This window comes from Euleptes europaea, chromosome 2 (assembly GCF_029931775.1).
Source record: "Euleptes europaea isolate rEulEur1 chromosome 2, rEulEur1.hap1, whole genome shotgun sequence".
Taxonomy (NCBI): domain Eukaryota; kingdom Metazoa; phylum Chordata; class Lepidosauria; order Squamata; family Sphaerodactylidae; genus Euleptes; species Euleptes europaea.
The window spans coordinates 63,859,657-63,872,716 of NC_079313.1; the positions used below are offsets into that span (position 1 = coordinate 63,859,657).

General features: G+C 38.8%; 1 protein-coding gene across 2 annotated transcripts in view; it reads right to left on the minus strand.

Moving 5' to 3' along the window:
* The window catches only part of CACHD1 (cache domain containing 1), a 156,291-nt gene that overhangs the window by 22,530 nt on the left and 120,701 nt on the right, over positions 1 to 13,060 (minus strand). The window contains exons 12-16 of one of the 2 annotated variants that reach the window (XM_056844513.1): positions 11,504 to 11,621; positions 9,809 to 9,977; positions 5,661 to 5,803; positions 4,584 to 4,765; positions 3,227 to 3,337 (exon numbers count right to left, since the gene is read on the minus strand). In XM_056844513.1, the coding sequence (XP_056700491.1) occupies positions 3,227 to 3,337; positions 4,584 to 4,765; positions 5,661 to 5,803; positions 9,809 to 9,977; positions 11,504 to 11,621 (723 nt within the window). The remainder of the gene's footprint in view (positions 1 to 3,226; positions 3,338 to 4,583; positions 4,766 to 5,660; positions 5,804 to 9,808; positions 9,978 to 11,503; positions 11,622 to 13,060) is intronic. The other variant, XM_056844514.1, reaches the window with a different exon arrangement.

Sequence of the window (13,060 nt, forward strand, 5' to 3'; positions counted from 1 at the left end):
CTGAACTGCCTTAACATTTGCATGCATTTGGTCACTAAGTCCAAGAATTCCTCAATTTGTCTTGCATTCCTTAGCAGTTAAATAAAAAATTGGCGTTTTTCCTCTGGAGGGATTTCCCTTTTGAGCATTTTATACTCTTTGCACAGTGTTGAGACATATGAAAAGTCAAACACCAATTGTTCACAGCATTTCCTTTTTAAAATAAAATTTGTTCTTTGCTAATCGGGAAAAAATATCTTTATGAAAATACAGCCAGAACCATTATGTGGTAGTGAGAAGGGCCCATGGCAGCTAACCATAATTTTTTAAAGCAGGTCTTCATTAAAAAAGCCAGTTCAGCTTTCAAGCCCTCTCCCCAACTGTAAAGAAAACAAAACAAAATAAAACAAATCCCTTGCTCATGAGATCCTGCAGGTCCCCCCGAAGCATTATACCAGTTACAGAAATGTTTCTGCCTTCTGTGGGTAGATTCTGTTGAAAGGATTGGATTCCTTTCAACTTCTGGGGAATTGTGTGGCCTTCAGACCTTCTGCTTATTAAAATTCTTCACAGCTTTTCACTTATCCTCCCGTCATGAGAAAGGGAATATGAATTCCCTGTAAAGATGCTAAATTTTCAAGATGCTGAAAGGTCATTTTTTTCCTATTGTATTTTCCTTCTAATTCCTATTCTAAAGTGTTGGTTTTTAAAATCAGTAGGGACATAGCATGAGCCACTAACTAAGACAGAAAACATGGATTTAATCCTGAAATCAGTTAACATTCAAGCATTCTAGTTTAACTTGTTTGAAAGGCTTATCTTTTCTCATATAACAAAAATGTCTGGTAACTCATATTTTGATTTTGTAACAGAAATAATAAAGAGTAGAATAAATCCTGGAATGCAACAGACATTTCACATTGTATTTTTTATTTTTAAATCCTACCCATCAACCTCTTTTGTAGCACAATAAAGCATTTTGGTTTCATTATAGCAGGCTAGTATATATCTGAAGTAAAACCATGCACCAAATTGCCTCATCCTAAACAACACAGACAAAACTAAGCAGTTTTAAAATTAAAAATTAAACCACACAGAAAAATTATCATGGGCAAAAGCTGCCTGCCATCAATGGACAACATTTCTCCAAAAATGACCAACCTGTTTGTGACCTCTATATCTGTGTGTTAAGTAGAAGACTATACATGCTCTATATAAAGCTTCATACAAAACAGAATGAATATACATGATGGGTGGGCTCCATGTACACCACCATAAACCTCTTCGAAGAAGTTTGGGAGAAAATATAATAAATATATCTCATAGTTCCCTGGCCTAGTAGCATAACTATCTGTTTAAAGAACAATCAGCATGTTTTTGAACTTTGCTGGCATGCCATGCTGTTAGAACTGTAATGTTATTCACTCCCCCCCTCCCAACACACACACTTTAATAAATCAGCATGTGCAGACTCCAGTGGGAATGGGAAACACTGCATGCAAAGACCCTGGGGTCTGGAGACTTCATCTAAAACCTTCTTCATTGGGAAAAAGACAAGCAAGACAGCTGCTATCAGCAGTCAGTTTCATCTCACTTGGTCTGTATTCACTGCATTATCTATTATACTGTGATAACCACCTATATGGGATAGATTGGTAGAGGGCGCTCCAAATTCCAGATCAGGAAGCAGTCTTTCTTTAAGATTTACCTCCTAGTGGTCTGACAGGGAATGTTCTGCCTGGGCTGCGGACCAATTACAAGTTTGGCAGAATGCAACATCCCCACAAGAGAAATGCATATTCCAGACTAGGAACTGCAAATGATAAACCAGCGGGGAAAACATTGCGCAAAATGCCCCTGATTAATTCAGTATGTCTTTCCACTCGCATTCCAATACTGTCAGTATTCTTGTGCACACTGTCATTCTCCAAAGCCAACATGTCAGTTATTCTCTATTCCCATCTCTCTCTCTTTTTTTAATTCCAGCGAGGAGGATTTTTAAAAAATAAGAACTAGAAATTTCATCATCAGTAATCCCTAAACAAAGATAAATACAAAACTTTGGTCAGCAAGCCTTAGCTGGGCACAGCCATGATAATTTAAAATGAGACACAAACAGGCCTGTATGGGTATTTGGTAAGTGTTGAAAAACTTAAAAGATGCACAATTTGCAAGAGCCACTGTGAATAAATGATAACATCTTGTCCATATGTGGAGGTCTGCCGATACCCCTATTTTGCTCTACAGCTCAAGACTACATATTGTTGCCTTAGCAACTGACACATCAAAGCCCTTTAAAACAGCCTTCGAGAGCCTATGCTGGCATATTTTTACAACAGTGTTTGGAGGGAGGGGGACATAACATTTCTTCGGTTATCTAGTACCAGTTTTCTACTGAACCATTCTGCCCACCAATATTTATATTGAGAGAGATTAATAAAGACTTCTCCCAAAATGTCTGTCATTGTTCACAACAAGTGTCATTTGGCAAAACCCTTTGAAGAATGTAGTTCACATCAGATGGACCACTGTGGCATGGTTGCCATGCCATGTGGTCAGGAATCCACACTGCATCAGTATGCCTGCAATTACTTGTGTTGGGCAGACAATTTGTGGAGATTTATACCAGAGTCACACCTTCCTGATGGTCAGTGATAAAGATGGCAAGTGATACATGATACATCCACACGTGTGTGGGTTACAATATGGAACTGGCTACACAGATATATCCCTGTCTCAGCAGTACACATGGCCCTTAGTTGCTCTGAGAACAAGAACACAAAGCTGCATACTGAAAGTGTCAATCATCAGTAAAATCATACTATATAATATCATGTTACAGTGATGCCTCTCATGTCCTCCAATTTCTTTATGTGAAAAACTGGAAACGATCTTCTCCCAAAGAGGAACTGAGACTCTCTTTAAACTTTTCTTGGTATTATGTCAGGAGTTTAAAGTCGGCTAGTTAGAGGTGCTATTGGGCCACGTGGCAGAATATATATGCCAAAAAAATAATAAAATAAAAATCTAATTTCCATGATCTCTTCTTATAGATTTGGTAAACAAACATGATGAGCTTTGTTAGAGAACTACCTAAATTCTAATAATCCATGTTAGAATATATTATCTTCCTGAACCTATTTTTGGTTCTGTGAGGAACTTCTCACAAAAATGTAATTTAAAGAGGCTTTTATCTAAAACACTGCAGAGTTCAAGACATTATGGTCATGACCCAAAACAAAGTTACCTTGAAGAATGAACTGTGTGGCTGATGGTAACCACATAGCCAGCTCCCCCAACATCTAAGTAAGGCCCAGTGAAAGTAATCAGTCCTGGATTTGCCAATGAATGGAGATACCTATTACAAAGCACAGTCAACATCTTTAAGAGGTAATAAAATGATTTATATGGAAAAAGTGAATAATATATAGTATTTGAAAAACATCTGGAACATGGAAAATTACTTGAGCACATGCTAACCATATGCCAAGTGAGTTTAACCCTCTTATGCCTTTATGCTCCTTTAAACTATATTTTATGTTTTGAGATTTAATTTCTAGGTGTAGCATGAATCAATAATAAATAATATTGGCGTGATTTAATTGAGAATGGATATATCACTTTACAGGTTTTTCTCTGCTCAAACTGTAATGTATATGGTATTTATGCTCAGAAATATTTACTTAAACAGTATCTGTGCCTTTCTTCTCATATGATATTTCTTGTTGCTGCAGGGATAGATCCTGGAGGTTTTTCATTATTATTGTGAGGTGTATTATGTAAACACTCATCTAATTAAAACAGGCTTACTGCAGCTAGCATCTTAAGATGGGAGTTTTTATGGGAAATATGCAAATATTTGAACTGTGGAGCAAAAGGAGAGGCAAGAAATGGTTAAGTTCATTGCTCCTGCTCTCTACAAGAAGATAAGAAGAGGAAGCAGTGTGCCTGTAGAGGTGACTGACAGCATGAGTAGCTTGTGGGGAAAATCCTGCATTTGGTTATATTCACTTGTTTCTGGCTTGATTTACTGGCTGGCTTATTGGAAAAGAGCATATGGAATGGAACAGATTCAAGAGACTTCCCTCATGCATTTATTATCCCATTTACAGTGTATACAAAACATTTTCTAAAATCATGCTTATGCATAATTAATAGACTACTGTTAAATTAGCATATTCTTATTTGAAATTACAGCATAAGAAATCTACAGAATGGGGAAACTGCTGCCTGATACCGGTAGGACTGCCATGAGAATGTGAAATTCATAATGAGAACCAAATGAGATAAGCTCTGAAGGGATTTTACAAGCAACATGGATTTTAGTGGCCATATGTACATGTTTTTCATTATTCACTATTTCACAGAAACACAAAAAGCAGAAGCTATCTTTTAAAAAGTAAAATCCCATACAATTTCTAGCACAAATGTAAACACTAAATATGAGAGAGATCGAGAGAGAGAGAGATCATTTGGATATATTTCATTTGTCTGTTTAGCCAATGAAGACTTTCTACAAATCCCATACAAATATAGTCTCCTGTGAAATATTATCCACCTCCAAGTTTTTCTTAAACCTTTCATAAAGGGATCCTAAAACTCACCATTGTCTCCTAGTGGGATCAAATGCTTTGTCCATGAGGGAACCAGGATAAATTCTGAGCACCCCATTGGGCGTTGCTATGTAACGGCGGACAATGTAACTGTTCAAGCTACTCATTTCCATTTGTGTCATCCATTCATCAGTGACGTGACTGGTAGCCATTACTTCATTTCTGACAGAGAACTGCAAAACAAAGACAGACCTAGCAGGGTTCCTTTAAGACTTGTTTGAAAAGATAATAAGCTGCTTGCAGGGTTTCCTAAAGACCCATCAGAGATAATCTAAACCCAATTACTTCTTGAAAATCTTCTCACACCAGATAAATACAGCAAATTTCAACAAATAAAAATATCTTAAACTAATGAAACATTCCTACTTCATTATGTTTTAGCCGGGACAAATCTAAACACTGTCCACAATTTTGTTTTTTATGCCTCTACATATGAACACTTCCTAGTATTGTCTATTCTTGATGCCTGTAACACCGGTCTGATATTCATATTGTTCATATTCATGTGATCTGATAAATCTTTCTTTCTAATGGAAAACTGCTGTTTATGTTACTTGAGGATTCTTACACTGTTCAGCATAATCTCACTGCACTGTCTTTGTACTTCCAAATCCTACTTGCTAAGATTTTTTAAAATAAATTTAGTTAACATTATTCTTTTTAGCCTGAGGGAATCAGTCCTACTTCACATGTGCCTATTTCGCTCATTCCTTGTGCTGCTAAGTAAAGTGGGTATGAAGTATTCATGGCAGTGAGAGAACAGCAGAAACAAAACACTCCCCCTTACTCAGTTTAACAACAGCAGCTATTTGACATAGCAAGAAACCAAGGTGGCCAGCCAAAAGGCACACATTCTAAGTCTGATTAGCATGATAACAAGGAAGATACAAGGGCACAAAGGAGAGAGAGAGAGAGAGAGAGAGAGAGAGAGAGAGAGAGAGAGAGAGAGAGAGAGAGAGAGAGAGAGAGAGAGAGAGAGAGAAAGAAAGAAAGAAAGAAAGAAAGAAAGAAAGAAAGAAAGAAAGAAAGAAAGAAAGAAAGAAAGAAAGCCCATTTAAAGCAACATACTTTCAGCCCAGGATTGGCAATGAGACGTGTATTGTCACTAAGATATGCTGTGTAGTGCTCCACCATCCTCTTGGTCTCAGGCTGGCTCAGATGTTCATAAGGAGAAGAGAAACTACCTGCAGACAGCATTACAGTAGGACTTTCTAAAACAAAAACAAAAAAACGCACACACACATATAATAAAGCTCTACTACCACAGAATATCACCTAAACTCAGCCATCTCATAACCCAGTCATCTAGACAGTATTAATTACATACTAGGGCAACTAGAAAATAATATGAAAACGCAAGAAGAAGCCCTAAGTAGCCAATGACTCAACTCCAATGTTGTTGTCTGTGTGGCCACCAGGGGGTACCATTGTAACAACAGTAGGAAAACTCTTCCACCCCCTTCCTCTTCCATAAGGAAGGGAAAAGAGTTTGAAATGTAAAACAGAAACACCTGTTATGGTCAAGGATGCTGTTGGAAAATAGAGCTGCTGAAAATAAGAAGACAGGTAGAAGCTGTTAATTGTTCATGACTGTAATCATTTTTATATATTTTAATTATCTTTTACTTTGTAAACCGTCTCAAGCAGGTACTCTGGAGAGGCTACATAGCATTTTTCTAAAATAAATAAATAACACAAAGAGGTATCCTTACAGCTTTGAATGAGGAATTTAGACAATGTGAATCGCAGAAACTTTCCACATAACCATTTCACCTTGTGGCAGTTTCCCCACAGTCCATGCAGACTTCTAGATGGGTCAGCTCATGGCAAGGCAGCTGTGAGGACTCAGCTTGAATATTGCTTGTAGCCTAGTGCTACAAAAATAACGTTTGGGGTGGCATCTCAGAAGCCAGATCAGTAACTTCTCATGTCTGCTTTGCCATGGGCTGATGCAGCTGTATGTCAGCCAGCAAAGACTGGCTGAACATTTCAGCAGACACTGATGTGTGAAGTTGTTCAAAGGCACTTGCCAAAGTTAAACGGATAAATGGACGGAAGGACTGAAGAACAGAACAAATTGGGGCTATTTCTTTTTCATTTACAAACGAAGCAATATTTCCTCTTAAATCTTTGAAATGCCACAAATATACAACATTCTTTACCCACATATACTTTTTGAAAAATCAACTATGTAAGATGCGTGGGAATAACAGGAAGTTCTGTAGACTTTCTGCCTTGACTTGTAATGGTCTGGTGCTACTCCAAGGCCACGTTGCAAAAAAGGGATCATATCAATTTTTAAGAGCCAACATGGAAGGTGAGAAGCTGTTTTACCCAAAGAACTGAAACCTGAATTAAAATGTCAAATGTGGTGTAGTGGTTAAGAGCGGTGGGACTTTAATCTGGAGAACTGGGTTTGATTCTTCACTCCTCCACATGAAGCCTGCTGGGTGACCTTGAGCCAGTCACAGTTCTCTCAGAACTCTCTCAGCTCATGCAGAGGCAGGCAACGGCAAACCACCTCTGAACATCTCGACTTGAAAACCCCAAGGGGTTGTCATAAGTTGGCTGCGATTTGACGGCACAAACACACACACGATAATTGTTATTTTTCAATAGGTTCAAATTTCTACTGCGGCATAATCCATGCTATTAAAATGAATGCACCTGATTTTAATAGATAGCTATACAGATTTTTTAAAAACAACAATAAAAAATGTGACACTGAAGGCTGAAGTTTTTACACTCTGTGAACTCGCCAATTAAAAATATTTCAAAGTATATTCTCACCAGAGTTCTAACTTCTGGCTTCTTTCAGGGATTGATGGTATTAAATATTTATAGGGAATAAAATCTGCATAATTCCAAAGTCAACAGGATACAGCATGACTGGCAAGAACTTCAATGTTTTCATGTTATTGCTAATGATTTATTTGACAGCCAGGAAAATCAAGCTCAGCTTTGAAAGCAAATGTAACAACACTGCTCATACCCAACACATTCTATTTTCAGAACAGCAGATTATGCAACTATGTGCTCATTTTGGGATACAGAAGGCTCATATGAAGACCAGTTTAAAAAGAACAGCCAAACTGAAGAAGCAGTAAAGGTCAGATAGAGAGACGGGCAGGCTTGCTCTATTAGGACTCCAAAACAGTACTAAAGTCATCAAAGGTAATTCACATTCGAGCCCAGCAGCACCTTAAAGATTAGAAAGATTTTGGGGGTATACAGTTTCAAGCATCAAAAATCCCTCAGTCCAATATCTGTAAGGTGCTACAGGACTCGAATCTAGCTCTTCCACTGCAGACCAACACAGCTACCCTCCTGAAACTATCTTCAAAGATAAGTCCGTTCAGGTAAATGGAAGTCAGGTGATAGATAAAATGTCTACATTAGGCTTTACACCGCAGCTACTAACCCACATGGGCTATGATCTGGCTAAGGCAACAATTAAACAACGTATAATCGACACAGAGCGTCAAACAGATCTTGCCATAACACCAAATTTCATTATTAGTGAACCCTGCAGATACCTTACTACTCCCATGGAGTATCTAAGCAGACTTGAAATTCCATAACATCGAAGAGCTTTCACCCTGGCCAGATGCCAAGCCTCCCGTCAGCCATCCAGGAAGGCAGTTACTGAAAGATGCCATATGAGGAGAGAAAATGCCCCTGTGGTTCTAGATATATAGAAACCCTTGAACATGTTCTTTTTCATTGTCAATATTATATAGCTATCAGAGAAAGGATCATCTCACCACTAATTCATAAATCTTCCAGCCAGTATGGACAGTTCCATGTCATCCCTGCTACAAGATGTGAACTCAGATATAACGTATTCAGTTGCTAGATTCTGTGCCGCTGCAATTGACATACGACGGAGGAGAGGCTGTGCTAACCAGCAGTTTTGAAAATGAAGGCAAACAGTTATATTATATGTGCTTTCCTTTTCTTACCAAGTGGTTCATTCATTTTACTAACTAATGAACCAGCATGTTTTCTTCAGATGTTTTTTTAGACGACTGTAAATTGGTAACTTACCTATTTTATTTGTGCTGGTCATTGACTGTAATAAAATTTCTATTCTATTCTGCTGGAAGTCAGATGGGTGTTTGGTTCCAGTTTGCAGATTATGAAGATAATTCAGATCCACACAATGCAAAACCATCCAAATATAATTTGTTTTGTGTTTATTGATCACTGACAATTTTATATTTGATTGATTATATTTCTTTTGATTTTCTTTCCTTCTATTTCCATTAATGTATAAGCAGATGGAGGAGCCCCGTGGCACAGAGTGGTAAGCTGCAGTACTGCAGTCCCCAAGCTCTGCTCACAACCTGAGTTCGATCCCAACGGAAGTTGGTTTCAGGTAGCTGACTCGAGGTTGACTCAGCCTTCCATCCTTCCGAGTTCGGTCAAATGAGTACCCAGCTTGCTGGGGGTAAAGGGAAGATGACTGGGGAAGGCACTGGCAAACCACCCCGTAACAAAGTCTGCCTCGTAAACACGGGATGTGGCGTCACCCCATGGGTCAGGAATGACCCGGTGCTTGCACAGGGAACCTTTACCTTATAAGCAGATGACTGTTACTAAAATCCCCTTTTTCTAAATTATTATTCAGGGGTGATTGTTATGATAACAATATTTTTGTCAAGTCAGTAAGAGCTCAGTTCAAAACGTTTTGAGTTGTTCCACCGACCTAATGGCATAGCTTGAAACTGTACAAGTATTAACTAGTTGAACTGTTAAATTTGAGATCAGTAGCACCTTACAGGCCAACAAGAGTTTCAGGGTATAAGCTTCCCAGTCAAAGCTCCCTTGTGTCTGACAAAGAGAGCTGTGACTCTCAAAAGCTTACACACAGAAAACTCTTGTTGGTCTCTAAGGTGCTACTGGTCTCACATCTACTGCAGACCAACACAGCAACCCTTTGAAACTTGACTAATTGAGACTGTAGTAACTATATATTTACTTATTTTTAAAACATTTGTTGCCTGCCTGTACTCAGAGTAATGATATCCTTTTTAGCTTATCATCATGTTTTAACTTGTATTGGTATTGTATTATACATATTGCCTGTTGGAAGCCGCCCTGAGCCTGACTTGGTTGGGAAAGGGTGGGGTATGAATTGAATAAAATAAATAATAAATATATCGTGATCCAAAAGTGGGTGACTCCATAGACGGATTTCCAAAGATTTGCTTTACCTAAAGTTGCCAGTTGTTTGAAATGTAGACAAGCATTGGGCTGACCCAAGAGATCCAGTCGATGATAAAGTAGCTTGCTACTGGGTACTGTGTTGAGATTTTTAAGTTGTCTAACAGGTATTTCTGGCTGTATCACAACAATACACAAAATGAAGGATGTGTCTTGAACCTATAAAAAAAACCACAAACAAATACAGTGTAATTAAACTTAATACAGAAGACATTCCCATTACAATGAAAAGCAAAACTGGTGGTTTGTGTTGTTTCCCCCTGTAATACCATAGTCTTTCTACCATAGTCTATATTATATAGACGTTCCTGGCCATAACTTGCAGACCTTCCCAACCAATCACATGACTGCCTCCATGGAACTTTCTGGTTAAGAGCGATCTCCCCCTCCCATGCCATATTCACAGCTGAACTGCGTGAACTAATTAACAGACTCTAGAGATTACCCTGATGACTAAACTTTGGTCTGAGGGGGGTTTGGCTGCAAAGCAGTCACAGTGCCAGAAGATGAGAGTCTAGCTGCAATTTGCCTCTAAGATGGCTTCTCTTGACAGAAGGCTCCATGCCCTGATGGAATGTTCTGCTTTTGTTCCAAAAGCAGCAAACAGTGTGTTCCACTTTTCGTGCAAACCAGGATCAAACCAGATATTGAATCCCTATTTTTTTTTTGGGGGGGGGGAGTGCAAATAGTAGCTGGTCATGTATGAAGATGAGAGTGCCCATGTCTGCAGTTCCCTGGGTTCATTCCATGCCTAAATGTTATCAACTGCTTTCCATCTGCTTCCCAGATCCCAAGTATACCTGGGATTGGTCTGTACTGGTGCAGGAGCATGGAGAGGAGCATCTGTCAAGTCAAGTCAAGCCCTTGAATGCAGCACTTTAAATTTAAGACAGGTAGCAAACCCACGTTAAGTTTATTGTATACTTTAACCTTTGAGATAATTTTCTGAAAGAATCACGAAACAGACATTGGATAAAACTACCAGAACAACTGAAAATAAAGCTTAAGAGGATAAATGTGTGTCAGTGCTAAACTGATACCGACTTCATGCATCTGAATGCCGCATAGTCTGCATGATCAGACCATGATTTGAATGTTGCTCGATAGCAAGTAGATTCTCTTCTCGAAGAAAACTAGCACATCAAGAAGAATGCAAGGCCAGCTTCCATTCCCTGACATCTAGTTTTCTACGCACAGGGAGGTTTTTTCATATGGGGAAGTGTTCGATTGCTTGTGGTCTGAAGCCAAGAAACAACTATGAAACAGGTTTGCCACCTTAGTGAGAACCAGGCCTAAGACAGCTAAGGATGTAAGTATTAACATTTGAAGACATTATCTTCCCCCACCCCCTTCATATCATGTCAAACCACTGAGAACAAACAAAAGCATCCTATGTCAAAAAACTATGAGACACAAGATCAGCTCTTACTGTAGGAAGTTTATTGTGCAAAATGCTTTGTGTAAAACACACCTTGTTGGTTGCAGGCATGATTCATTATATAGCAGCATGTAAACTGTCCACACACAGTTAACTTATGTGGGTCGCATTACAATAAATCTGAAACAGCAGATTTATTATTATTATGAGAATCCTTTTGCTGTAATTAAAATTCTCCTTCAGGTTCATTGCATTTGCATACCTTAGCATGTCACGCTGCCATCCAGAACTGAACTGTGTCACTTACCATTTTCCAGGCGTAACTCACATTGTAGGCGTCTTTCCCAATTTCACGCAGCTTGTTTACGTGCCAAGACAGTGAGGAGTTCACAGGGACTGTAATAAGCTGACTGCCCAGGGGGAGACTAAGTTGGCAACAGAAAAAATATTCACCAGTTATTAGATGCGAAAGAAACTTCTGTTATGCTTTACAATGAGTTACTTAAGAAAGAGCTGTGCAGAGTTTGTTCTCAACTGAACTAAAAGGTGTACATTTTGCAACACCATATTTACCAGCTCTCACTCCAACCCAAATGCCACGAGTTGTGGTATAACAACTTTGATTGGAGGAATTTATTACAGAGGAGAGATTTCAGTGATATTTCATCAGGGAAATGAACTGAAATCACTGTTGAGTTTAGCATGAGGTACAATTGCTATTTGTCTGATCATCATCAGCAAATAGACAAATGGCAGCTTCTACTAATCGCCAAATCACTCTTTGCACAGGCTAGAACAGGTACTATGGCACTTTCTTCCACTAATGTGGAATGCGGCTACATCTTCAGAGCCTTGAAGAGAGATGACATTTCTTCCTCCTCAGCGACTGTGCACCAAAACGCACTTAATGTTCACGAGAGCCTGTGATGACAGCACCACGGTTTTTATTCCCCAGCTTTAAATAATGTGGGGGTTTGCTACCTGTCTTAAATTAAAAGTGCTGCATTCAAGGACCGAAGAGGCAGATGCTCTATTGAGCAGAGGACAAAAATGAATATGACTACGTGGACTGGGCATTTATTTACAAGCTTGTAAAAGACTGCCAGTCTCTACCAGGGTAAAGAGTTTTTAGATCATTTTCAAAGCAACTGATTGCTTACACCTCCATTCTAGATCACCGGGATCCTCTGTAATCCAGGTGGCAGCACACAGCAGCAAAGCACAGGATAGTAAATAAAACCAATAACAGAGTGATTTCTGTGATTATGCATTTATAGCTTCCAGCAAATGTTCCACATTATTTTGTAAGATACAGACACACTCAGAACCCATACTTGCCTTTGGAAGCATAAAATTTTAATTTAATAAGGATATCATGTATGTACATATTTTGGAGAAAAGACGTGATTAGCACAAGCTTCTGATCCTCCTGGGAACACTGTTCTGGAGTACTCAAAACTAGCACGTCACATTTAAAGCAGATCGTTTGGGGCCTCCATGGTTTCATCAGCACTTTTAAGATGAAGTCAGTTCAAAGGACTGACCCAGCAGTATTGATACCAGCAGAAATGGTGGATTTCAGTACCAGGCTCTCTTGATCCAAAATGAGAATATATTCCAAGTCACAAATATTTATCATAAATCTTACACTATAACTAATATTTTGAAAAGTTATGAGGAGTATACCAGATGAAGTTGCTGGTTCAACGAGGCTTACCTTCACAGATCAGTCATGGTTCGTCACAAAACATTTTATCCTGCCTTTTCATAATGATTCAACACATTATTAAATGCCTGCACATAACGCCAAAGTGGGCTACAAATATTCTGAAAACTCAAGCTGATACAGATCCAGTAAGTGTAA